The sequence below is a fragment of the Biomphalaria glabrata genome, chromosome 9, assembly GCF_947242115.1.
Source record: "Biomphalaria glabrata chromosome 9, xgBioGlab47.1, whole genome shotgun sequence".
NCBI classification, from domain to species: Eukaryota; Metazoa; Mollusca; class Gastropoda; family Planorbidae; genus Biomphalaria; species Biomphalaria glabrata.
In genome coordinates this window covers 32,375,289-32,401,727 of record NC_074719.1, presented here as the reverse complement: position 1 = coordinate 32,401,727, position 26,439 = coordinate 32,375,289, and the positions used below count along the sequence as shown (strand labels likewise).

The 26,439-nt window shown below is 39.9% G+C and overlaps 1 protein-coding gene across 3 annotated transcripts in view; it reads right to left on the bottom strand.

The window, feature by feature from the left end:
• LOC106060271 (tyrosine-protein kinase ABL1-like) overlaps nt 1-26,439 on the bottom strand; it is a 55,194-nt gene that overhangs the window by 10,582 nt on the left and 18,173 nt on the right. Inside the window, exons 2-10 of one of the 3 annotated variants that reach the window (XM_013218084.2) lie at nt 9,914-9,991; nt 7,038-7,208; nt 6,200-6,498; nt 5,413-5,608; nt 3,966-4,127; nt 2,224-2,401; nt 1,459-1,643; nt 889-1,041; nt 563-691 (exon numbers count right to left, since the gene is read on the bottom strand). In XM_013218084.2, coding sequence (XP_013073538.2) covers nt 563-691; nt 889-1,041; nt 1,459-1,643; nt 2,224-2,401; nt 3,966-4,127; nt 5,413-5,608; nt 6,200-6,498; nt 7,038-7,208; nt 9,914-9,991 — 1,551 coding nt within the window. The remainder of the gene's footprint in view (nt 1-562; nt 692-888; nt 1,042-1,458; nt 1,644-2,223; nt 2,402-3,965; nt 4,128-5,412; nt 5,609-6,199; nt 6,499-7,037; nt 7,209-9,913; nt 9,992-26,439) is intronic. The other 2 variants (XM_013218085.2, XM_013218086.2) reach the window with 2 other exon arrangements.

The window sequence follows — 26,439 nt, the reverse complement described above, 5'->3', positions numbered from 1 at the left end:
ATATTGTACTTTTGAAATACAGTTACCAGTTATTGACATGCAAATGTTTCATATCAGAACTAACATTTGCAATAATAGTATGGGTTTGTTAGGTGTCAACAACCAAGATATAAGTCAATGTTAAAATGTTCAGACATAATCTATACAAGAAAATTTGACCTAAAATGTTAGTATATTTTGTTAGAGAGGACTAATGTTTCTAATACATTGTAACAAAACATTTTTTTTCAATTCACAAACCAATAATGTCAAATTCCTTCTAAATGAATACATTCAAAGTCTACAGAATAAAAGAAACCCAAATCTAGCTTCAAGAAATGAAAAGATTGACCAAGCAAAGATAAATGTGAATGCATGAGGTGGGGGTGGGATGTTAGTCAAAGGTGGAGAACTAATGGGGGGTTACATCTAATGTAGCTGAAAGAAGAAGTGTGCAGCTGGAAAAGAAAAAAGAAAAACAAAACCTCCCCTCCAAGCCACCAGTCAAACTTGATGTGGTGCACCACTCAATGACATGATGGGAGGCTGGGAGGGTCGTCCTATCTGCCTGGGGTACGCCTACCTGTCCACCCTCCGAATGAAGAGGTGCTGAAATTCTCACCTTCAATAATACTGGACTTTTCAAACATATTCTCTAACAGGAAATGAATTTCTTTAAAGGTGGGCCTGTCTTTGGGCTCCCACTGCCAACCTGCAAGGATAGGATGGAAACCAAATGAAAGTCAACACTCAAAATGTATGCAAACATATCTGTCAATTTCACTTTATTCTTTTACTTCTAAGCCCTTAGTTTTAAAAAATCAATTAATTCAAAGTTAGTTTTGACTGGTTCTGGAAAATTCACAATAAGGATGAAAGAAAATATTTGATGTGAATGCAATTACTTACATTTAAGCATGAGGGTGTGTATCTCTGGAGGTGTTCCTGGAGGCCTTTCCATTCTGTAGCCTTTTTCCAGGAGGTGGTAAACCTCCGTTAGGTCAACTCCTGGGTATGGCGACATACCAAATGTAGCCAACTCCCAGAGCAATACACCAAAGGCTAGAAATAAAAAGCAAATCATTAACAATCAATTTTAGAATCTAATGGTAAGAAAAATGAATAAAGCAAAAAACAAACATGAAGAACAACAAAAACTCCTCCAAAAAAAGATTAAATGTAAAAGTACAGAAACAAATATTTCAGGTCTTGTCATTATGACATATTTGTAAAAAAAAAAAAAAAAAAAGTACAGCATGATTACAAAAACATAGTCCATGGGCTCACAATGCCAGTAGATGGACAAGTTTCAACATTTTCAGCAAGAATATTAAAAGCTACGACCAATAACCACAATTCAACCTCAATCCATGCAAAATGTTAAAGTATGATTGCTTGCAATCACTTACAGGCAATGCATGAGGTGATGCTTGTCGCCTGTCTGAATACAGCCATCATTGAAATAATGTCCACACTTACCCCAAACATCAGATTTGGTGGAGAATCTATTATAAGCAAGTCCTTCTGGCGCTGTCCACTTAATGGGGAACTTTGCTCCAGCATGAGCTGTGTAAGTGTCGTCCTTCATCAGCCTGGCTAGTCCAAAGTCAGCCACTTTGACTAGATTGGCTTCGCTGACTAAACAGTTCCTAGCAGCTAGATCTCTGTAGACATTCAGAGAGTGGCAGTTAGTGGAGAGTCACAGACAAGTGCACTGAGTGGGAGACACTTAAGAGATGCTCTATACACTTGCAATGGAGAGCAACACTCTCAAGTAGATGACTAAGAATATCCTTCTGTCACAATTCCTCTAACATAGACACAATGTAGCAAAGAAAAATAAGTTTACATTCATGACTTAGACTAATGAAGCTGAACATTGGTTATAAAAATACACACAAATATCTTCATTGGGTGATGAAAGTACTAGAGCTAATTAGTAAATCTTACGATTGAGCAAAAAAAGTCAAATTGAGGCACAAGCTGGAAATTTTTTATTTAACCTAAAGAAATCATGCCAATGATTGAAGAAGCAAAATAAAAAGTTGAAAGTCTTTCAAAGAAAAGTTTTTGAATGAAATGTAGAACAGCACCAGTAGTGCCCATCTGTCTTGTATACAAATCAAATGAGATGAAACTCTAATTCATTGCAAAATAAAAAGTAAAAATTAAACTGTTGGATCAGAACCACTATACTAAAAGAACCACTAGAGATTTAACAGTTCAAAAAAGCTCTGTGCTTACCTATGTATAAAACTCCTGGCTTCCAGGTAAGCCATGGCTGAAGCTATCTGTGTGGCCATGTACATAAGGACTGTAGGGCCGATATCTTCCTTGTTAGATTGTCTCAAGTAATCCAAGAGGTTGCCCTGAGCCATAAACTCTGTCACAATATAGAAAGGAGGTTCCCTGGTGCACACACCTAGTGTTAAAAGTCACAGCATAAGTTGGGGTTATATTTGTTGTTTGTAAAAATGTTTTACATGTTTCGGATGTTCCTTCAGAGTTGAAGATAGTTTAATTCCTAGTCCAAACCTCCCGCAGGACGACGGGGGATGGGAGCGGGCAGGGTTTGAACCCTCGACCGTCGATAAATCCGAACGACAGTCCAGCGCGCAAACCGCACGACCAGGCAGCCATCCTTAATACTATGGAATTACTTTTTTTCTTCAGTAAATTTAAATCTTTTTCTTTCAATTCCTAAAATGTGTTCAAACTAAAGAACTACAAAGATATGAAGTAGTGGAGTGCTGAAGTTTGATTTCAAAGTTCATCTGGGAGAATTCTGTTTCATTTTTCTATCAAGGGGGCTCAAGTTAAATACTGCTTTGAGATTAGTTATGTTTTCTGAGTGCCTTGAGATTAGTTGTTTTCTGAGTGCTTTGAGATTAGTTGTTTTCTGAGTGCCTTGAGATTAGTTGTTTTCTGAGTGCCTTGAGATTAGTTATGTTTTCTAAGTGCCTTGAGATAAGTTATGTTTTCTGAGTGCCTTGAGATTAGTTGTTTTCTGAGTGCCTTGAGATTAGTTATGTTTTCTTAGTGGCTAGAGATTAGTTGTTTTCTGAGTGCCTTGAGATTAGTTATGTTTTCTAAGTGCCTTGAGATTAGTTGTTTTCTGAGTGCCTTGAGATTAGTTATGTTTTCTGAGTGCCTAAGGGCAACACAGAACCCTTCTCCCAGATACTCTCCTCCACAAAAGCTATTTACAAAAGTAGTTTTTAAAATGTCTAATATTTCATAGCTCAGACAACAATATAGATAAGCTTATAAGATATTAACCTTTCATGTTATAAATAAATTGTTAATTGAAATAAATTATTTCTTGAAATTTCTGACATATAGCTCTGGACAAAATAGGTAATTGTTATAAAAAGAAAAATCCTTTAAGTAGTCTATAGTTGCACTAGTCTTAAGCAGCATGGATTACTAAACCATTCTACCCAATCCTCTAACAAGATTCTATCAGAATCATAAAAAAACAATATGATGACCTCAGATAAACTGTCAGGATGTAATAAGCTAGCTCTTGCTAGAGGTAAGGAAATCTACACTACTTATTATACTAACTGCTGTACTATATTGTTAAAAATAAAATATGATCTTAGCCATTTAAGGATGACTAACTTTGAAAAAAAGATTACATTTTAGAATTTGAAAATTTTAACTATAATCAGGAATAAGGTAAACAAAGTTGATTCTAAAAAGAAGCCAACATAAAAATATTTATTTAGTAAACAAAATTTTATTTTATTATAACAATGTATTAACACTACAGCACAAGCCTTTTTCAACTTTTCATTAAAATCAACAATAAAATACATAACTACTAAAAAAAAATAAAATTAAATAAAATTAAATCACACAAATTAAAAATAACATAAAATTACAAAATCAGTGCAGACAATATTTAAGTAGATCATGTGACTGTAATGTTTCAAATTGAGTTTATTGCTGAGTTCTACTAACTATTACAAAGTCAATATTACCTAGTAACTGCACTAAATTTGGATGTTTCATTTCCTTCATGATGGAAGCCTCCTCTAGGAAATCCTTCAAGGCCATTGTGTCTTCCTTCAAAGTCTTCACAGCCACAATTTTGTTGTAACGCTTCCAAATGGCTTCATACACATCTCCATACTGGCCACCACCTGAACACATTGACCAAACAAACATTTAGTTAAGAGAGTGACCTAATTGAATTGACCAAACAAACAAAGAGAGTGACCTACTGGAAGTTTTTAGTGCAATGCAAGCTCATTGTGAAAATAGTTTATTAATAATTTTTTTTTTTAGTTGTACTTTTAAAAACTGTTTGAGTAGATTTCAGTTTTTTATCAACTTACAAATTATTTTGGACTACAAATTATTGCACAATTTATATTTTTATATTACAATTTTCAAAAAGGATACAAATTTAAATGTATATATAAAAGGAAATTAAAAGAATAAAAATTTTGAACAAATCTTCACCTAATCTATGCTGCATGGCTACATCTGTCCTCTATATAAAACTCAATCTATGCTACATGGCTACCTCTGTCCTTTCTATACAACTCACCTAATCTGTGCCGCCAACTACCTCTGTCCTCTCTATAAAACTCACCTAATCAATGCTGCATGGCTACCTCTGTCTTCTCCATAAAACTCAGGTGATCAATGCTGCATAGCTACCTCTGTCCTCTCCATAAATCTCAACTAATCAATGTTGCATGGCTACCTCTGTCTTATCCATAAAACTCATCTAATCAATGCTGCATGGCTACCTCTGTCCTCTCTATAAAACTCACCTAATCAATGCTGCATGGCTAGATCTGTCCTCTCCAAAAAAACTCACCTAATCAATGCTGCATGGCTACCTCTGTCTTCTTTATAAAACTCACCTGATCAATGCTGCATGGCTACCTCTGTCTTCTCCATAAAACTCAGGTAATCAATGCTGCATAGCTAACTCTGTCCTCTCCATAAATCTCACCTGATCAATGTTGCATGGCTACCTCTGTCTTATCCATAAAACTCACCTAATCTATGCTTCATGGCTATCTCTGTCATCTCTATAAAACTCACCTAATCAATGCTGCATGGCTACCTCTGTCTTATCCATAAAACTCATCTAATCAATGCTGCATGGCTACCTCTGTCCTCTCTATAAAACTCATCTAATCAATGCTGCATGGCTAGATCTGTCCTCTCCAAAAAAACTCACCTAATCAATGCTGCATGGCTACCTCTGTCTTCTCTATAAAACTCACCTGATCAATGCTGCATGGCTACCTCTGTCTTCTCTATAAAACTCACCTAATCTATGCTTCATGGCTATCTCTTTCTTATCTATAAAACTCACCTAATCAATGCTGCATGGCTACCTCTGTCTTCTCCATAAAACTCACCTAATCAATGCTGCATGGCTACCTCTGTCTTCTCCATAAAACTCACCTAATCTATGCTTCATGGCTATCTCTGTCCTCTCTATCTCCCATTTATCTGGCTCAGGACTAACACCAAAAACTGTTGGCTTCTGTCTTTTGGGAGCTGGGTACAATAAAGTGGTGACCAAGCCATCTGCGTGTATGGAATGATGATGGACAAGTTCACCCAGGGTGTTGAACCGATGTTCCTGAGTTACAAATACCTATAGAAGGGATAAGTTAATTAATATAAATGTAAAAAATTCAACAAAAGAAAGCTATGCTTATTATTTAACAAATACAATATATAAAGTTTTAAAAGCATTTTCATAGATATGACAATACAATAAAAATTCAAACTTTTATATCAGGCATAGACTTTCAAAGTTCAAAACTAATATAACAAACCCAGCCACTAGTTTGGTGCATTTAGTGTAATGCTGCTGAGCTGTACACTCTTTTGCAGTCTGTCCAACAGAAAAAACTTAGTTACACAGTACTGCCATAAAGGATGTGGATATACTTGATTGGTGAGGTAATAGTCTAAAGTAATTTGGGACATTAATATGTATATACCACTGATGCATCAGCAAGAAGCTAACTAGAAAAGTTCTAATTTTGTTGCACACAGAAAGCAAAATAGTCATTTCCTTCTTAGTTTTTACTTTGATTAATGTAGAAATTAAATAGGAAATTAGTTGGGAAAATTTGTTCTCTGAAAATAAAGAATCTGATGTAAGGATGAAACCACCGGTGATAGACCAAGTATTCATTTTCAAATTTAACTACTCAACTAAAAAGATAGTCCAGCTTACCTTCCCATCTGAGTCCTCACTGATCCTATAGTGATAGACACGACCTTCAAATCTGACAGATATTGACCTCTGACCCGGGCTGCTCTCACTCTCCCTAACCAGGAAACTGCCATTGATCCCAGAACTCAGCAGGTACTCGGAAGCATTTCTGGAGATGGGCCCATGGTACCAGGAAAACTTGTCCACACTGTTGACTGGGCCAATGTAATTGCTGGGCACCCAACCTCCAAGGCCAGCTCTGTTCTTCACCTCGCACCACTCCCCACTGTTGTTGTAGGCAATCATTGTCACTATCTCTCCTACATAAATGAACACAAGAAATATATAAGCTAACAAAGAGATGCCTAGCAAAATGTATTTTCTTACTGACACAATATCATAATTTAGCTCAAGTAGGAAAGTTTGCTGACAACTCTCTTATTTTCCTATTAGTAACAGGCCTGTGAATGGATATGGTCAAAGCTAGCCTAATGACTACTGGTAACTATTGAAATAAAAATAAAAAGGCTAGTCCCGTAATTCAGAAAAATAGCATAAAATATAATTGAGCCCTTCACATCATTAATTTGTTTCTTTCAACAACAGTGATATATTCCAACTTAGAGTAGGAACTCTCTAATAAAAAAAAAACAAACAACAAAATATATACTTGAAGTCCTTATCTCATCCTTGTTTAATTCATGGTGCTATATAGAGAGCCAGTATCCGAATATTTTAGTGGTCTGCGATTAGAATTTTAAAAATTTACAAGAAGTGCTTGTCTAAAGGATTAGAACTGATTGGCAACAACCCTTATAATTTTATAAGATCAACAATCACCATAACATGAAAACCAAACCTTTGGCTATGCTGAGCTGGTTGTCTCCCCCTGCCTGAAAGTCGTAAAGCGCCACAAATAGGGTGGGGTCTTCTTCTGCTGCCATGTTCAGGAGATTCTCTTTGGACATCCATCTTTGTCCAAGATTGTCTTGGGGAGCGTCAGGAAGTGGTCGGTGTTGAAGAAGTGCTTCTGCAAAACAAAATCAAACTTGAGCACATTGACTTGAACAAGGACAGTTGACCTCCATTCCACAAAGCTGAACCAGCATTCTTGACATTTCTAGCTAGACATTGGTTCTTAATGTAAAAGAACTAGCAGAACCTGGTTAGCAGAATTCTTTCCTGCTATAAGCTTCAAGGAAAGAGACTAGCAAAAAAGAAAGTACAATTAATCTCTTTGAATGTTTTGTACATATCAATGCTATTTGGAGACACTTTGATGTCTTGCCTTACAAATTTGGTAATTATGTATCAAACAGTAGTCACTAAAAATAACATGTTTGAAATATTTCATATGGTAATTGTATAACATCTATAGTTGTTTGGCAAATTAGGAGGCCATATAAAAATAATTGGTTCTGTCAGTTTAAACTAGCACAAAAAGAAGACAATAATTTGATAATTGATAGTTAGAATTAATAAATAATTAATTTTGGTCAAATTATGGCAACAGTTTAAATTTTTAAGCAATAATTACAAATCAACTGTACATCCCAGTGCCGCTAGAGCCCTTTGAGGGTGCTGGCATGCTATAACATATACTTCCATTCAAACATCAACTGTCTTTATCAGCCTCTATACCTTCAAGCTATTTTGTTTTTTTAACAGTAAACTATTTTCACTCCTTATTCTCTGACATTCTTTAAGGCAACCTGCCCAATGAATCTCTTCATCTCACAAGATTGTATCTAAAGCTACTTAAAGGATATGCCATGAATTATCAAGACTACAAAATGATGTTCTGGTGGATGTCGAGTAGACAGCATATAGAGAATGCTGGGTGTTTGACAGATGCACATAAGGTGGTGGGGTAGTAATGCACACAAAACTTTTGCAAACATAAAAGAGAACAGCATAAGAAAGATGTTCAAATAGATCAGCTTCAATGTAAACTTACTCTGACCTATAAAAGAACACCTAGCAGTGACTAAAGAAGACCACACATACATTTAAGACTCAATACAGAAAAGCTAAGACCAAACAAAGGTGCAGAAGAAACTGGTCAATGCCCGAGAGCTGCTTTGATTCTATAAACTAGCCACAGTCATGTGATAGATTGCCATTTTCATTCATCTTCAGACTCAAAGCAATTAGTTGGTTTAAAAAAAATATTTTAATAGCTACTATATTCAAACTGAAAAGTGATAATACAAGTTAGAATGATCTATCTTGTTATTCATGTTATTATAATGAAGTTAAGATTACACCATGAATACACACTTGACAAAGCTAGCAAACACATTTGTGTGGAAATAAAAAGCTTCATTAGTGTTTGAAACTCTTGGTGACCAACACAAAGCATCATGTGTCACACACTCTCATCATGCCCCAGAGCAAGTCAAGTCACATGATACTTTTACCTATCATTTTTGTTCAGGGAAATGCAGTTCCAGTGAACAAACACTGCTGCAGGTCAAACAGTGTACACTGATTGATGAGTTCAGACACTTCCCTTCCCCCTCTCTTCATCTACATTAAGGTCTCTCACCAAGTATATCCACATTGACCTATTTAATCTATACCCAGGTTTTCTACACCATGTCAGTTTTGAACAAAACCCATTCCCTTCAATGTCACCAATTTCTCAACAACAACATCCATTCCACCAAGCAAATGGTCATAGAGAACTCAGGTAATGAGGTTAAACTTAATAAACTTAACCCTTCTCCCGATGTAAACACACTATGATTGTTCAAGGCTACATGAGGCTCTATACGGGGATATTAAATATACTAACATACAATAATAAATAAGCTTCTTGAGCCCTTGAATTGACTTTTATAATAGTAGGTCTAGATCTATTTTAATAGTATCTAGACTCCAAATCTTGATCTAAATATATGTAGGCCTACAAGCAAATATTTTTATTAAAAAAATGGATTTAGATCGATTAGCTATTTTGATAGCTCCATTCATACTATTTTTATATTCATGCATTCGCTTTCTTATAACATTATTATTTTGTTTAATTGTTTCCAAAACACTCTCAGTGACTATATCGACAGTGATACACAAATTAAGACCCCAGGGTTGTGGGTAATATATGGCTAGTATACATAAAGTCTTTATATTCCATGCTAATGGCACATTTCACCAGCCACAAAAGCTCAAATTGCACAAGAACATGTCAGCCCTATTGGACAAGCCAAACAGTAAAGAGTTGAGCATGCTTAAAGGACCAAGACACATAGATCAAAAGTGCACTCAGGTTCTAATGGAAATCAAAAAAAAAAAAAAAACAGGATGTAAGACTACAATGGACAACATTTGAACAAGAAGCTGGTTTCATGAGTGTCACAACACATTAATCAGGCTTTAAAACAAGGACATTCATCAATACATAGTAAACATGTATCAAGAGACAAATGGACTAAGTTTGAATAGTGAATGTCCATATAAAGATGTGTACAGACATTTCCTCTTTAACAACATGTTTCCTCACCACTACTTAGAGAAAGTGATAGAAATATGTTTGGTGTGTGTGTTCAAATGCCAAGTAAGTCAACCAAAGAATAAAACAACAACATGCCAACTTGAATGCAAAGCAAAAACTAAGGAAAAGGTTTTGAGATTTTTGTCTTGCAGACTAGAAACAGATAATCTTCCATCAGTACAAAAGTGATTATTTCAACTTTATGGGAGAAAGAGACAAAGTGCCATGCTAGTATACACTACCTTGGTTTAAATGGGCCTCCAACAAACTTTTATCATCCAAAAATGACTGCTCACGTCTATAGAGAATCTGCGGTTTGCCTAAAAACAAGAGAAAAACAAAATAACAGCCAAAGCCTTACACCTGACCAAGACATCTGCAAAACTTTGCAACAGAATTTTGATGCCAGAATTTTGTTTATGTCAGCATTTCTTACTCAATATCTACCATCATATAAAGAGAATCAAGAAAAATAGTCTGCAGTTAGCACATTCTACAGATAGCAAACAATAACTTTATGTAAAGAAAAAATCAATGGTGAAAAAAAAGCAAAATATAAATAATCCTTTTTTATAAAACTAAGCTTATCTAAGACAAAGAAATCTGCACTAACAACTGCATCGCTTGATAATGTAGAAATTATTTCCCTTATTCAATACCAATACTTAATAATTATATACTTAATACAAAAATACCAATAATTAATTGACTAGATGGTTAATTTTTTAATTGATTCACGTTTTTATAGGTACATTAAATAATTGCTTAAAGTATCAACTTCATCTAAGAATGGGTATGGGAGAAACTACAAATTTAATTATCAAATACTGAAAGATTAATTTCCCTTGTTGGTATCAAACAAAATAATTAATTACCAGTAATTAATTGATAATTGGTAATTTTTTTTTAAATGAATAATTGTGCAAAGTTTCAACTTGATCAAAGAAAGGGTATGAAAAATGTATGCAAACTTTTTACCAAACAGACATACAGAGTGAGTTGATATATAAGCTTGTTAAAAGTGAAGTGTAAAAAACAACAACAAAATGAATAAAAACAAACAAACACATCAATACAATAAACATATAACTTATAATGAGAGCATATCTTGACACAGACACCAATGACAACATGCCTTTACAATGACAACCAATCTTCACACAAACGCCATGTCTATAAAATGACAACAGGTCTTCACACAAGCGCCATGTCTATAAAATGACATCAGGTCTTCACACAAACACTAGACCTAATAACTTATTTTCGTTTGAAACTATCTCTCATTTCTTAACACCGACCGATGATGGAGACCCAAGCCAAAGTATTTGTACCATTCATTCCAACCTAACGTCAGGACAAAAGTCAATTTCTTTGTTGAAGTCCTTGTCTTCCTTCACAGCACTACCACAAGTCAATGCCACTTTCACTCCCCCCTCCCCCTCTTCTAATTTTCCCCTCTAACATTTTTTTTAAACTCAGCAAATGGGCAAGAAAGATAAATCTACAGGAAATGTGAAGGTTTTTTTTCTACTAAAAAGTCAGACAAGCGACCGTCTGGCCAGATTTTTCCCCGCGCAGACTTGGAGAAAGCTTATTTACGTTAAAAAAAAATGAACTCGTCTCTACAAGAGCAAGGATTGCGGCCCGTGGTCTCAGAACTAGGCTTGGAAAGAAGAACAACTCTGACGGAGATGCAAAGTGGAGCACTACAACCCCAGCCTGCCTACATGGTGCTGCAGACAAAGGAGATGTTCAAATAGACAGGGACGGTTTGAAAGAAGAAACAAAACGTGCTTAGAATGCCATGTAAGGGGCAAGAATCCAGACCAAGACACAAAGCTAAAGATACGCTGGTTCAATTGTAATCCAAATTACAACTACACAAATTGTGTTTTTAAGAAAGAGAGGTGACGAAAAGATTGGTTATACATTGGGTTACCAGACGTCCAACAAAAGGTGGATATGTCCTCCATCTTAGTGTCTTAACCTCCGTCCGGCAGGCATTGGGCGAAATCTTCTAGTTGGAAAATAAAAATTCATACATTCAAGAACAAACTTTTGTTTTAATTGCCTTCTTTAACAGTTGTTCCAATACTTTTGGTTTTTCAAAAATAAACCATTTATTAAGAGCTGAAGTTCTGTGGATTTTTGTTTCCATTCCCGTGCATAAAAGTCTATAAAGTGTATTTTCACTGATCAACTCACACTGGCAAAACGAGAACACTGACTCAAAAAAGTACTATCCGAAGAAAATGCCATGCATGGAGTTTCATGTATAAAACTATGTTAGCGCGGATGAAGAATAATTGAGAAAAATCACTTTGTCTGAGAAATAATCATTGAATATTGTAGTTTGTAAGGCCTTTGATTTACTGGCTTGTTTTATACAACTACATTGTAAGCCTAGTGTTGTCCTCCTTTATAAGGGTTAGTCGCCCTTCTTCTGGCATGGAGGTGTAACCCTAGTCCTATACCACACGCCTGACCACGTGGTCATGAGACCAGCACTCTCCTTTGTGATCTCACCACATCAAGTGAAACACTAGCAGCAGGCGGGACTCTATGAGATTCCACCAAAGGATGCAGCACACCTCTCCAACCAATAGAGCAAATGTATGGGTCAGTGTACCTACACGTCCATTCAATAGTTGCTCTGACAGACTTTTCCACAACTAGGACCTTTTTGGTGTTGGTGTTTGTTGTCACTTCCAGCTCAAGTTCAGAACAAATTTGACTCCTATCTAGATCCCAAAGCGTTTCAAACAAATGGTAGGATTCTAACAGTGACCCACACACATACCAAATGCGGACAAAACGTGGCTCAAAGGTTGACCCCCAAGTCCAGTCGCAAGAAGATTAAAGTTAATTAGTAATCATTTGGGCTACACAGAGGGGTCACTAAGAACATGGTTGGTGGAACAGCGTTACAATACTAAATGCCACTATCATCGCATATTGTAGCAAGTGAAAGGTCAGTTCAATAGTTATTAACAGACTAGCTCCCAATACCAAGCAAGGTCTAGACGACTATAGAACGAGTTACTCAATTAGCACGAGACAAACTTTGATAAGTTACTCAATTAGAACTAGGCATCCTATTCATGTATTGAACTCCTATACTAAGTAGATACAAAAGAAACACGAAACAATGTCGGACTAATGGCTTACAAAATGTTAGAAGTGATAGTAGTTCCCACTGGTTCTGTATTGGCCCCTCCATCACCAAGCTCTAGAACAACTCCCTTACTTGTGTGTCACATAGTAGAAGCAAAGTTCACGGCACACAAGTTTCTACCAAAGTTGTACTTTCTCATTGCTTCACTCAAACCTGCTAAGTCTGTCCGAGCAGGGTGGGGGTGGATCAAGTCTTCTCACAAAACTCGAAATGACTCCCGTGTCAGTCAGCAGGGCGCTGGTCAAGAGCGAGCCAGTGATCTTTCACCACAAACTTCCATCACAACACGCATCTTTTCATTCGGACGCTCACGTGACCTTGGTCAATAAATGGAAATAAGGTGTGTGAAGCAGGGCGGAGGAGGAGTGAAAAAGAAGAAGCCAGCAGTGAATGACCAAGTCCTGGAAGAGCTCCCCTCTTGCTGGAAATAGACGGGAAGACAACTTTTAGGCTGGCGAAAAGTCCCTCCCCCCCCCCCCCTCCCAGCTTCAATATTCATGAAACTTGGAAGAGTTGCGTGGGCTGAGTTCCAACGTTGTCTTCTCCATGTTGGACACTAACCTAGCAGAAGGAAGAAGGCACAGAACTAGAGAGAGAGAGAGAGAGAGAGAAAGAGAAAAAAGAAAGATGGAATGTAATTAGGGATCTTCCATATATGACGTCTGAACAATAGAAATGTTTCCGGGGGGGGGGGGCGGGGAGATGCACGCGTATATAGACACGCACGCTTATATAGTCTCACGCGCAGAAGCGTAGCTAGAAATTTTTCATCATTTTGGGGCCCGGAGGGGGCATGACCTCTGCATTTCGTGTATTATTTAATGTAAAAAACACTCATTTGGGGGCCCGGGTGGGATTTTCAAATTCTCCCCCTCCTCCCCCACCCTAGCTACGTCACTGCCCACGCACTTATATAGACCGGCACGCTTATATTGACCCGCACGCTTATATACACTCACTCGCTTTTATAAACCTACACGCTTATATGGACCGGCACGCTTATATTGACCCACACGCTGCTCAAGAGGTGAAAGGTCGCTCTACAAGTAGCCATGCCATAGTCCCTAACGTCAGATCCTGTTGGCCGTGAGTGGTCAGCGAAGAGAGGGTGAAAGCAGCTGAGTGGATGCCAATCAGGTTCAGGCGAGTGACCAAGCCTCTCTGAAAGTACAGGGCCGTGTAATCACTTCATTCAACGAGAAAAAAAAAAGAAATATATCAAAAACCGTGTCAAGACCAAGTGGTACTAGAGTTGAATGTCTTAGTCTGGGTTTAGTCTGGGTTTAGTTCAAGACAAACAAAAAAAAAAAGGCAAACTTTGAAATAGCCAGGCGCAGTCCATTTTAAGGTCTATTATTTAAAGACTTAAACAGTCCAACTTTATCAAGTTTAGCCTTGAAAGTATAACAAATGTAGCCACATATCAAGAAAATAAGTTTCTGTAGAACATGACTGTCTATAGCAGTGTTTCTCAAACTTTTTTGTCTGCCGGCACAGTAAACAAACTACAAAAATTTCGCGGCACACCACGAAGAGCAACAGTTGTTTTATAATGCTTTCGGTTGCGCTTTTACAGCTGGATATTTTGTTTCCAAGTGTCTCTTCAATTTGCTTGGAACAAGCGCCTCATTCGACAGAGCTGCATTGCAGATCAGACAGAATGGCAATGGAGCATCTTCAGGTCCCGAAGATATGAAACCATATCCGAAGATATGAAACCATATTCGATGTAATCTTCTTTGTACCTTCGTTTGGTTCCTTGCTTTTCATTTAACGATTTCGCAGTTTCATTCTTGCTAACGCATTTCTCCATGGATAACAATGAATAATGCTTATTGATAATTTGTTACTATTAGTATACAATTTACATGAAACACATCGCTTATTATTATCGTTACCAATTAGAATGAAAAAGCTTGCAATGCAGTATATTGTCAAGCTAAAATCCAACCCCACGAACCCTGCTTTCGACTCCATATTTAACCCCACAGAGGTAGAATTATACAATCGAAGGCCTAACGTCATACAGCCGTTGGGCCTTCGAATGAGAGAACCCATCCAAAATTTAACCCCACCCATTGACCAAATCTCTAAAATAGAAACCCCTCAGAATCCTCCTTGGCTAATGAATAAACCCAAATTAAATTTATCCCTCCTTAATTTCAAAAAAGAAAATACAGACCCAAGCATACTACAAGTCCACTTTAGGGAACTGCAGGAGAGCTACGGAGATTGTGGCACCATCTACACAGACGGATCCAAAATGGATGGAAAGGTCGCGTGTGCCTGCTCCTTTCGGAACAAAACAATCTCCCGTAGACTCCCCGATGGATGCTCCATCTTGCATGCAATATCGCTTGCACTTATGGCCGTTAAAGCATCAGAAAGGAGGAAATTTATAATCTGCTCCGACTCCAAATCTGCATTGCAAGCTTTGGGGCGGATGAAGACTGACATCCCATTGGTACATAAGAGACTGAAGCTGTTGGACCAAATAACAGCCGATTGTAGGGATGTCACCTTCATCTGGGTCCCCTCCCATGTTGGCATTGAGGGAAACGAAGCCGCAGACAGAGAAGCAAAGAGAGCCCTAAATCATGCGGTGTCAGGAACCCAAATTCCCTGCTCAGACCTGAGACAAAGTATTGCCTCTGCCACCTATCGAGAGTGGCAGAACCGATGGGAGGCTGAGACTCACAGTAAACTCAGGCAGATTGTGGCGGATGTCAGGTGGCGGCCCACATCTAAGGGTCTGACAAGGCGTGGTAGCACGACCATGTCCAGACTTAGGATTGGCTACACCTACATCACGCACTCTTTTGTACTGAAGAGAGAGGAGCCCCCACTTTGTGAGTACTGTGACTCTCGCCTCACCGTGGAACATATCCTCGTTGATTGCCCCAGATACCAGGATGACAGGGAGAAATATTTTAGAGCCACTAATTTAAAAACACTATTTGATAATGTCGACCCTGGGAAGGTACTGGGCTTTATCCGGGAAGTGGGGCTATCTACGAAGATCTGATGTATGAATTTGTGAACATGCACTATTTACATTAGATTTTTACCAAATATTTAAATTTTTACTACCTTGACTATTTTAACTGTGAATAGACCTTGATTTTAATGATATGACTGTATAGAATCTGGCCCTTGTTGTTTAGAGAGAGAGTAGTCCTTAAGGGACTGCAGGCACGACATGACCTAAATTGTGCTGATGTGCCTCAAATCAAAAATCAATAAAAAAAAGCATCGTTACCAATTCAAGAACTGCTGTACGTCTGCTAAGGCGGCCTACATTTGAATCATTATAATAATATATGTATAAAGGACAATTCCATAACCTGAATAGCTAACACCCCTTTCCGTCACTATGGAGCGCTCCACTTCTATTACTGGTCGTTGCAAGTGGGGATGTCATCGCAATGTAAAATAAACATTTTATAGTAGGCAGACCTGTGTAACGCTGCACGTGTAGCGTTCTGAAAACTCCCGCGGCACACCTGCAAATCTTTGGCGGCACACTGTGTGCCGCGGCACACAGTTTGAGAAACACTGGTCTATAGATTGAATGGCACATTGCACTCTGGAATTAGAAACACTATGGACTAAAAGTCTGACATCCATCAGTTTCAATTGCAAAGAGTGCCATCATTGAGTTCAATGTTTAAATGTTGAAGAGGTTTGAGAATATTTGATTCAGATTATAAGACGAAAAAAAAAATAGTTTTAATATACGTTTTAAACTTGAAACAAATACTTCACAAAAAAATCCGGATTTTTATTTTTTGCCACACGGGGTTGCAATGATTTCCTCCATGCTTCAACTCGGTTTTACCAAAACAACTTTTTATTTTCAAATGAAACGTTTTGTTTTTTTCTCGATCAATGACTGTTTAAAAAAAAAGTTATTTTAAAGTGAGGAGTGTACTACTCACAGTACAACTATAGGACTGTAAGCATTACTTGTTCATTTGGTTTAGTTGGCTACTAGAGACATCGAGTGGAGGATGTGATGCCTCTGTGTGCATGCAGTACAATTAAGTGATACTGTCAAGGGCTAGGCCATCACATGTCAATACTACATTGTTTTGTATGTCAAGATGAAATTCAGCCAAGGATTTCCAAGTTTCTCACTAAAGACAACAGTAGGTTCACGACGTCAAAAAGGGGGCGGGGGGAATTCCCTTCCAGAGTGACACTTTTAGATTTGATATGTAACCTGCTACTGACTATGGCATGATGGCGCAATGGTAATACCAGTTAGGAAGAGTTTGAATCATGAATGAATAAATCGGAAAATGTTCACGGATCTATTCAAACTTGACAGGAGGCGATGAGATTGTACAAACGTCGTCAACAAAATAATCTAGCGACAATGTAATCAAGATACGAAACGGAACACACACACACAACATGAAGAAGCTAATTGAACGTTACGATTAAATAAATGTTAACTCTAACCCAAAATATACATAATTATACATCTATATTCTATAATATACAAATAATGTAATAGTATTAATTTGTGATGTGGCAAAATATATATAGGTCAAAGCTCGACTTCGGACTCGAAGACAAGAATTATTATTAGTAGTAGTATTAATGTGTGAATGAATAAACAACAACTCTACATAAAACTGAAGGAACGAAATCCAAACTGTAAGTGAATGGGAGAGGAGATGGGCGGGGAGACAACAGTTGCTTTCACGAGATGTCATGGCGTCACGTGCCTTGCCTCTCTCCCACAACGGCAGGGTGAGCCACGTGAAAAAACAACGTCAATGAAAAACGGTGAAAGAAACAGTACCACAGGCCCAGACTAGGTGAAAGAAACAGTACCACAGGCCCTGACTAGGTGAAAGAAACAGTACCACAGGCTCTGACTAGGTGAAAGAAACAGTACCACAGGCCCAGACTAGGTGAAAGAAACAGTACCACAGGCCCTGACTAGGTGAAAGAAACAGTACCACAGGCCCTGACTAGGTGAAAGAAACAGTACCACAGGCCCAGACTAGGTGAAAGAAACAGTACCACAGGCCCTGACTAGGTGAAAGAAACAGTACCACAGGCCCAGACTAGGTGAAAGAAACAGTACCACAGGCCCTGACTAGGTGAAAGAAACAGTACCACAGGCCCAGACTAGGTGAAAGAAACAGTACCACAGGCCCTGACTAGGTGAAAGAGCGCACAACACATCAAACTAAAGACTGAACAGCTCAAGGCCAGACAGATAGGGGCAATAGTTCTGCTCTATGACACCAATACAGGAAGTGCTTATGGCTGGGGTGAACACCAGTAGACAGACAGACCACTGAGACCAGTTATTTGTTTCCCCTCAACATTTCTGCGCTCATCTGTTCAAAGGATTATTGGGGGGGGGGGGATGTTACTCCTCATGCACTACTTATAAAGGCATAGACTCATTATTAGACTCATCAGTTGCAAGAGGAAACAAATGCTGGGTTGGGGGCGATATAAGATGTTCTGTCTTTGAGATTTACTTCGATCTGCACAAAAGGAAGAGAAAATACCAATATATATATATATATATATATATGTATGTATGTACGTATGTGTGTGTGTGTATGTATGTATGTATGTATGTGTATGTATGTACGTATGTATGTGTATGTATGTATGTGTGTGTGTGTGTGTGTGAGAGAGAGAGAGAGAGAGAGAGAGAGAGAGAGAGAGAGAGAGAGAGAGAGAGAGAGAGAGAGAGAGAGGAGTAACGTGACTAAAAAACCCACTAAATAATAATTATACAATGAGATCTATTCTGCACGAACAACACACATACCAAAAGTATCTCCAATTTGAATCCATTTACATCGTCCACTTGTGTGTCTCTAGTGGATGGCATTGACACATTTGTCAATCAATGGATTAGACTTTTGTTTTATTTCGAGGCCACATTTTGTTTTTATTTCATGTCAGGGAGAATGTTGTGCTATGATTAAGGGGGTGGGGGGAGGGGGAGTGCTGATAGATGAAACTGAAGCACGAAGGAAACAAGACAAAAATGTCTTCCAGTATGTCTGCACATCAGTCCCCTGCTCCTGGTGCTAGACTAGTGGTCATAGAGCTGTGTGCTACATGTATGACTAGTTGACTGGCTTCTAGGACCAACCACTTCACGTCTCCTATTACATTAACAACAAGAGCTGGAAACCTGATCACTAGAAATACGAATAGAGAACAAGATGAAGACAGTTTTGTAGAAATGAAGCTCAAATTGAACTTGAAGTAGACATTAACAAAATGTCTAAAAGAGAGGCTCACAATAAACATTTTATGAACCGCCCGCTCCTTGAAGTACTAAAAAACTTCTCTCTTCAATAGCTAAAATATTGAGCGAAATTAAAAGTGAATACTTTGACACTGACTACCTAAGTTTCCAAGGGCAGCACCTCTCCAAGGAACATCCCAACAAAGATGTTTGTGTTGAGTATTTCACAGGTCTATTTGTTGGTCTCATGTGTCATTAGAGAGATGTCAGGGGAGAGCAAGCAATCCTCTAGTAACAATACAGACCTAGCCAAAAAGAGCAAGAAGCAATGAGAAAGACGATTAGAATTGGTTTCAAATGAAGTGAGCCATCAAGATACAGTGACATCAGTCGAAGGAGGATAGATCTTGTGTTCTCTAAAAGCTATCACGCACATTACAAATAGACGCAAAAACTATTCCTATATCGTCAATGATAATAAGAGATCTTAAGCGTGGCCCATGGTTGAAACTATGGCCAGGGCATACACATCATGTGAACCTAACCTTCAAAAATAGACGGAAATAACCCTGGCGTGGTCATTCCATCCTACAATTGTATGGTTTCATGTGTACAGAGTAGAGTTCAAGGATATGGCTCACTAGTGGAAATGCATTTCAACAGACGTGCAGCTTACATTAAGCACACTTTGTTTACTTATCATCAGGTGAAACACACACACACAATGTGACACCAAGCATTGAGAATAACAAGTGTCTGGAGACACCGACAATTTGTCTACAGTTTTCCTGCCATCCACCTCGACTAAATATATCCACTTCTCCGTCCTTCTTAGAACTGGAAGCACGCGTTCATTTGGATAACTTGGCTGGCCTTTTATTAAGACTGGCAACGAGTCATGGATGCAAGGCGACACACACGCAGGAGGACAGCACGTGCTGACACTGTCAACTGTGATTGTCAAGTTCCACACTTTTCCCAGACCACTCATTCTCTGAGTTCTTGGCAGCGCTCCACACCACACCCGTTCACCAGCAGGTTTTAAAAATGGGCATTACTTAAAAAAAAAAAAGAAGGTTGAGAGAGAGAGAGAGAGAGAGAGAGAGAGAGGTGAGAGAAGAAAGTGAAGGCGCCTGACTAGCCACCATGAGTCACCATCAGGATTAGAATCAACTTGGCACTATTGAACACATTATTTCACGACCACAAGGGCCAAGGGATACGGCCTAACTAGGTCTTGAAAGCTGTATGGTTCATTATATCACCTGACACGGTTCAGAGATTTGTTTCATAGATTTACGCACTTGGACTGCATAGTTATAGGTTCATATATACACATATAATTCTCTTCATGGCTCAACAGTTTGGAAACCAAGAAGTAAAGAAAAGATCACTCTTTTATCTCTACAAGTCGGACTAGAATTACCCTACGTAACTTTAGTGTGGAAAAATAAAAAAAAAAGAGGAAGGGGGGGGGGGGGGACAAGTAGTAATCACCCGTCATTAATAGCAGGGCCGGACTTAACCATTGTGGGGCTCTATGAGAGATGGATTTCGCGGGGCCAAGTTTGGGTAAGGATGCGGATAATAGGTGAAAATTAAGAGTTTGTATTTGAAAATAAATTCGTCTTTGCATTTTATTCATTCTTTACAACGTACAGAATTACTTTACGAGCCTTGCTTGTAGCGAAGTTATACAGTATATCATAATAATTATATGTCCTACATAGATCAAGCAAGAGTTACTAAATGTTTCAATCTATCTACGAGAATTGTTGATCTCAAGTAATTCTTCATTAGTTTGAGGTGCGAAAAGCTTCTTTCACCAGATTACAAAATTACGGGTAATGCATAATGCCGTTTTTTTTTAATCGTCCGTAGGATTGGCGTTTTCCATATTGAATGACACCCCAAAATGACAATTTTTGTTTATATATTTCAGGAGATTTGTTTGAGTTTTCAAAAGATTTTAATAATTTCGGAGATTCCCAGGACTTTTTCGTATATTTTGCAATTGCATGAGATTCCCAAGAGATCCTGGTAAATCAGGAAATCTGTTATAAGTTATAAAATGGTTTAATTTAATAATTGACATCTAGAATTAGCGCAGGTCCAATGAAAGTGTGGGGCTGTGACAAGTCAAAAACTCGCTGTCAGAGTCACTCAAATTTATCACAGCATTAATTATATATTTTCATTATTTATTTATTTTATTTTAATTATTTCCCCATCCTACCCCTGAATTATTCACCCGCCACACCTTTTCCTCTCCAGGCTAGACTTAGTTGACCACCTTGGAGATAGCTAAGGCGCGTCCTTTCATTTATTTGCCCTTGACCGGGGCAAAGATAGACACGTTCTCTTTAGTCTTATCCGCGGATGTCCGCCGCGATTGACACCCCCCCCCATTGGGTGGAATGTAGGTCACTCTTCCCCCCACGTCTCTCTTTGATCTAAGAGATTACACGGGTCAATACACCGCGTGGTACTCCAAGGTGTGACTCTTGTCGGACTTCACCCACGTGTAAGCTAATTCTTAGCCTAGGACATTTCCTGTGACCCACATTTCCCAGGCATATATAAAGTAAATTAAATCGGGCCAGACCCTCTTTCATTCTCCTACGAGCTGAGCTATCGAGTCTGGACTACTTCATACATTCTTTCTCCTAGAGGAATACCTGGTGGTAAGCCGAACTTAATCACAAGTTCCATCTTAATTACTCTGTGTATATTTCCTTTGGAGTTTATCATGTGTATTTTGCTTAGTTCATTTATATTTAATTAGTGCATTGTGTATTTCTCACTGGCGTAAGTAGAAAACATAAACATGTGCTATGTATGTATTTTAGTATTGCATTAATCTATTAATGCCATGTTGCTCAATTGACAGTTGATGCAACTATGTATATACTTGTACATCTTATTTTATTTTCTTTATCTCGGCTGACAGCCGTGATAATTTTACTAGCGCACTGATACTGCGTTTGGAGAAGATGTATGAATTATCTCCTCTTTACTCATTTTACTCTAATGAGAGTTGCGCCGCTTGAAGGGCCATTCAAGCACGCTCCATTGTTCTCGACCCACGGTCATATGTAAACAAACCATCGGGGTCACTGACCACCGCCCATTCAACCCCCCCCCCCTTGTCTTTCTCTATCCACCTGTGTTGTTTATTTGAGATTATTATTTCCCCTTCTATGTACATTTTTATATTATTACGTTCCCTTTTATGTACATTTCTATATTGCTACTATCTGCCATCTATTCTCCAAATCCCATTTGTCATCATCTCCCCTTTATGCTCTAAAGCAATTTTACCAATCTGACGAATGCACCTCAGTCGAGGGCATCGATAAGATGTATGAGAGACATGTCCTAACTTGTCTTTATTTATCCGCAGCCTCCCTCAGGTGTCTGCCTATTTATCGGATCACTTACCTGCCTATTTGCCTAATGGCCTATCTATGTGCTTAGTGCTAATCAGCGCTGCACTTGCCTAGTTGCTACCAAGAATCGCCTATTGCCTAGTTACTGGATCAACGATCCATTTACCTGCAGTTGTGCTTAGTGCTATTCAGCGCTGCATTTGCCTACTGAGATCTACCCAACTCTACTACTTGGCGCTATCGGCATTGCCCGCCTATTCGACAGCCCACCTGTCAAGCTATTAGGCGCGACGTCCCTATAGAGTCAGATCTGTGCGAGACGTCATAGCTACGCCAACCCTCTGCAACTCACTGGACATATCCTGTTACTCACACTGCCCACGGCAGATCAGCTCTGCCCGCAGTAACCTTGTGCCCACGGTATCCGGCCACCCGCCATACTGTGCCCACTACAGATACTAGAACTTGGGACTGAGACTCCACAAGAGCTATATCGCCGGCGTCCCTCTATCCGCTAGAGCGCCACCTCCAGCTGCAGAACCTCAAGCCAGGACCCAGCCAGCTGCGACATCAACAGGACAACCAGCTAAGTCAGAGGACAAAGTGACATACTCTCTTATTATGTGCAAGAGTGATGATTAAACGTAGAATATACTAGAGATAGATGCAAACCCTCCCCCTTTTTATTCTTATATGTATATTTATGTAAATAAATATTCTTTATTTTAACCTTTGTATCCATCTTTCATTGCTTTGTCTCGTTGCGTGTCTGCTCCCGATTCATATGCTGATAAGTGGGGGTGTGATAGCTTTAAAAATAATCATCCCCTAGACATTAAACGTGCCAAACACACGTCACATTTCCCCACCTGTCACATTTTGGCGAGCCCGTCCGTGGATTTAACCCATTAGTACAGCAGGCACGAACAGGCAGCAATAACTAAATTCCATATCAATATTTTTTTTTCTTAAAATATTTATAAGTATCATCACTTCGCATTATCAAGAGTGTCACTTCTGTCACATTTTATTTATTATTATTATTGCATTTCATGTGTAATATTTTCTTGCAGGAACTTTGTGATTAACGTAGGCAGACACCACATTCCTTTCGCACTCTTTCCTATAACCAGCGACTCACTTTCGCTAACCCACTTTCTTTAATCCTAGCTCAATCCTATTATCCATTCTATCTGCCCCTCCATCATCCTAGTACCTCTCATCTCCCACCCCTCATCATTATGGCCAGCGGCACACGCTCGAAAGCGGACTCTGACATGAAGCAGAAAATGGCTGAATTGAAGGATTTTGCGGCCACCTTATTTGACGATGAGGCAGAACGGAAAGAATTTGTGAGAGCACGATTTGAGGCGTTTGAAAGAGAAGAAGAAAAAAGAAAGGAAGACGAAAAGGAAGAAAGAAGATTAGCAAGCGCAAGGGAGCATGAGCTAGCAATGAAGGAAAAGGATAATGAAATTGCTAAAGAAAGGGAAAGAAAGGAGGCCGAAATAGCTATAGCTAAAGAAAAAGAAGTCACCGAGCGGGAAAAGGAAATAACTCTAAGGGAGAAGGAGAAAGAAATTACAGCGAGAGAAAAGATAGCCGCGGACAAAGAGAACGAGGCCGCCCGCCAGGCTTCTTCTGAGTCTCGCCCAGCTAGCCCAGCATCCTTTCAAAGTTCCTTGAACGGTCTACCCCACATGCCAATGGAGCACTTCGACGACAAGACAGAGAACATCGAAGTTTATCTTGTCCGTTTTGAGGAAGTTGCGCGCTTTTACGGTCTGCCAGAGGAGAAATGGTGCTTCCGGCTATCCCAATGCCTCCGAGGCAAAGCCTACGAAGTTTACTCCAAACTTCCCTCCGGCCAGCGAGAAGATTACGCAGCCCTCAAGCAGGCGCTGCTGATCCAGTTCGAGCTGACTGCCGAGGCCTACCACAAAAAGTTCAGAGGGTCGCGCCTCGAACGCAGAGAGACCTACGGCAACCTCTGCGAAAGGCTGGACAAGTACCTTGTCAGGTGGCACGCCCTTAGCCAGTTGCCGGAGACTTTTGATGGCCTAGCATGCCTCATCCTCTCTGAGCAACTGTTGGAGTGCATGTCCCCAGAGGTCAGAGTTTATGTCAAGGAGCAACAAGCAACTGCACCCGCTGACATAGCTTCCGCCGCTGACCGGTACTTGAACGCCCGAAAGGACTTAAAAGGCAAGGCTACCGCGACAGACCAGCAAACAGACCAACCAACTTCTCCTGCTCAGTCCAACCTTGCTTCTAAAACTCCTCAGCACAACCTGGCACCAGGCCGGCAATCAGCCCCTCATGGCCACAATAACCGCCCCAACCACCAGTCTCGCTATAACCAGGCCAACCACTCTCAGCGTGACTCACGTCATGGAGCGCGTGACAGTAGACCCACTCCACATCGGCAGCAGCAGGCCCCACGGACCCTATCAATGGTGGCGCCAGTCCCTCAACCCTCTGTGATTGATCCATTTGACCAACCAGAGGAGGACACATACGTCGTCTCCACGATGGCCGTGGCTCCTCAACCCACTGCCATTGATCTCAGCAGACCAGAACTCCCACCGGTGCTACCTCACCCCACCTCTTCTCCCCCGGGAGTAGAGAACATTCTGGCTAACGGTGTCGAAGTTTTGGGCCTATACGACTCAGGCTGTTCGTTCGGCGCGGTTATCAATAAGAAGCTGATTGACCCATCGGATCTCACTGGTGGAACAGTGACAATCCAGTCTATAGACCGTGGCACTCCTCCGCAGGTTCTACCTGTCGCGAGGGTACACGTGGAGTGCAGATACGTACATGGCACCATTGATGCCGCCGTCATGGACACGCCAGTGTATGATTTCATTCTAGGCTCCAAATATGTCCCTCTTGGAGTAGTCAATAAGCCATACTTCTCTCTGCCCGTCGGTAGATCGACGAAGCAGAAACGTGGCAGCAACCAGCCGGTTGGAAGCCCTGGTCGCCACACTCACCCGCCCGGTCCCGACTCATCAGCGAAGCTCAAACCACACTGCCCTGGCATTGACACTGCTAGGAAGGCACGAGTTAAGTCGTTTACCCGCGCTCGTGAGGGTCTTCTTGACCCAGGCTACTCAGCCAAAATTAAGCAACATTCCTCTGACATTGACAGTGTCAGAATGCCCCGAGGTAAGATGAACCCTTGCTCTCGTGGACTCACTCCTTTTCATGGCTCCTCAGCCACCATTCCTAATCAACCTCCCCCTGGCGTTGATAGTGTCAGGAAGTCACGAGGTAAGCCGAACCCCCGCGCTCGTGAAAACACATCTCCATATGGCTCCTCAGCCACCACTCAATATCAACCTTCCCCTGGCATTGACCGTGTCAGGAAGCCACGATGTAAGCCAAATTATCGCACTCGTGGGGACGTTCTCCGGCAGAACTCCACATTCTTTATCAGGCCACTCTTCCCTGACATTGATCGTGTCAGACGATACCGAGGTAAGCTGACTACTTACTCTCGTGAAGAAGCGCCTCATAGCGGCTTCGGAAGTAAGCCCCAACGAGCACACGCGCCTTGGGCACCCCGCCTAAGCCCCAATCACACTCCCCAATCCGCCCCAGGAAGGAATTATTACTCACCCAATCGCCCAATCTACTCCCCCAAGCAACTCCATATGTTTCACTCAGGTGACTACATACTCAAGGACGGAAAGTAGACCACGGACAGACTTGGACAGACTCTCCTCCTGGCATGGATACCCCTTTATTTTCTCAGATTTTTTTTTCTAATGCTGTGATAACAACTGATCTTAAAGTTTGAGTGACATCAGTCTGCTCGCACTTTATGGATCTTTCTGCGATAGATCCATCTTGGCGGCGGCGTATGTGACAAGTCAAAAACTCGCTGTCAGAGTCACTCAAATTTATCACAGCATTAATTATATATTTTCATTATTTATTTATTTTATTTTAATTATTTCCCCATCC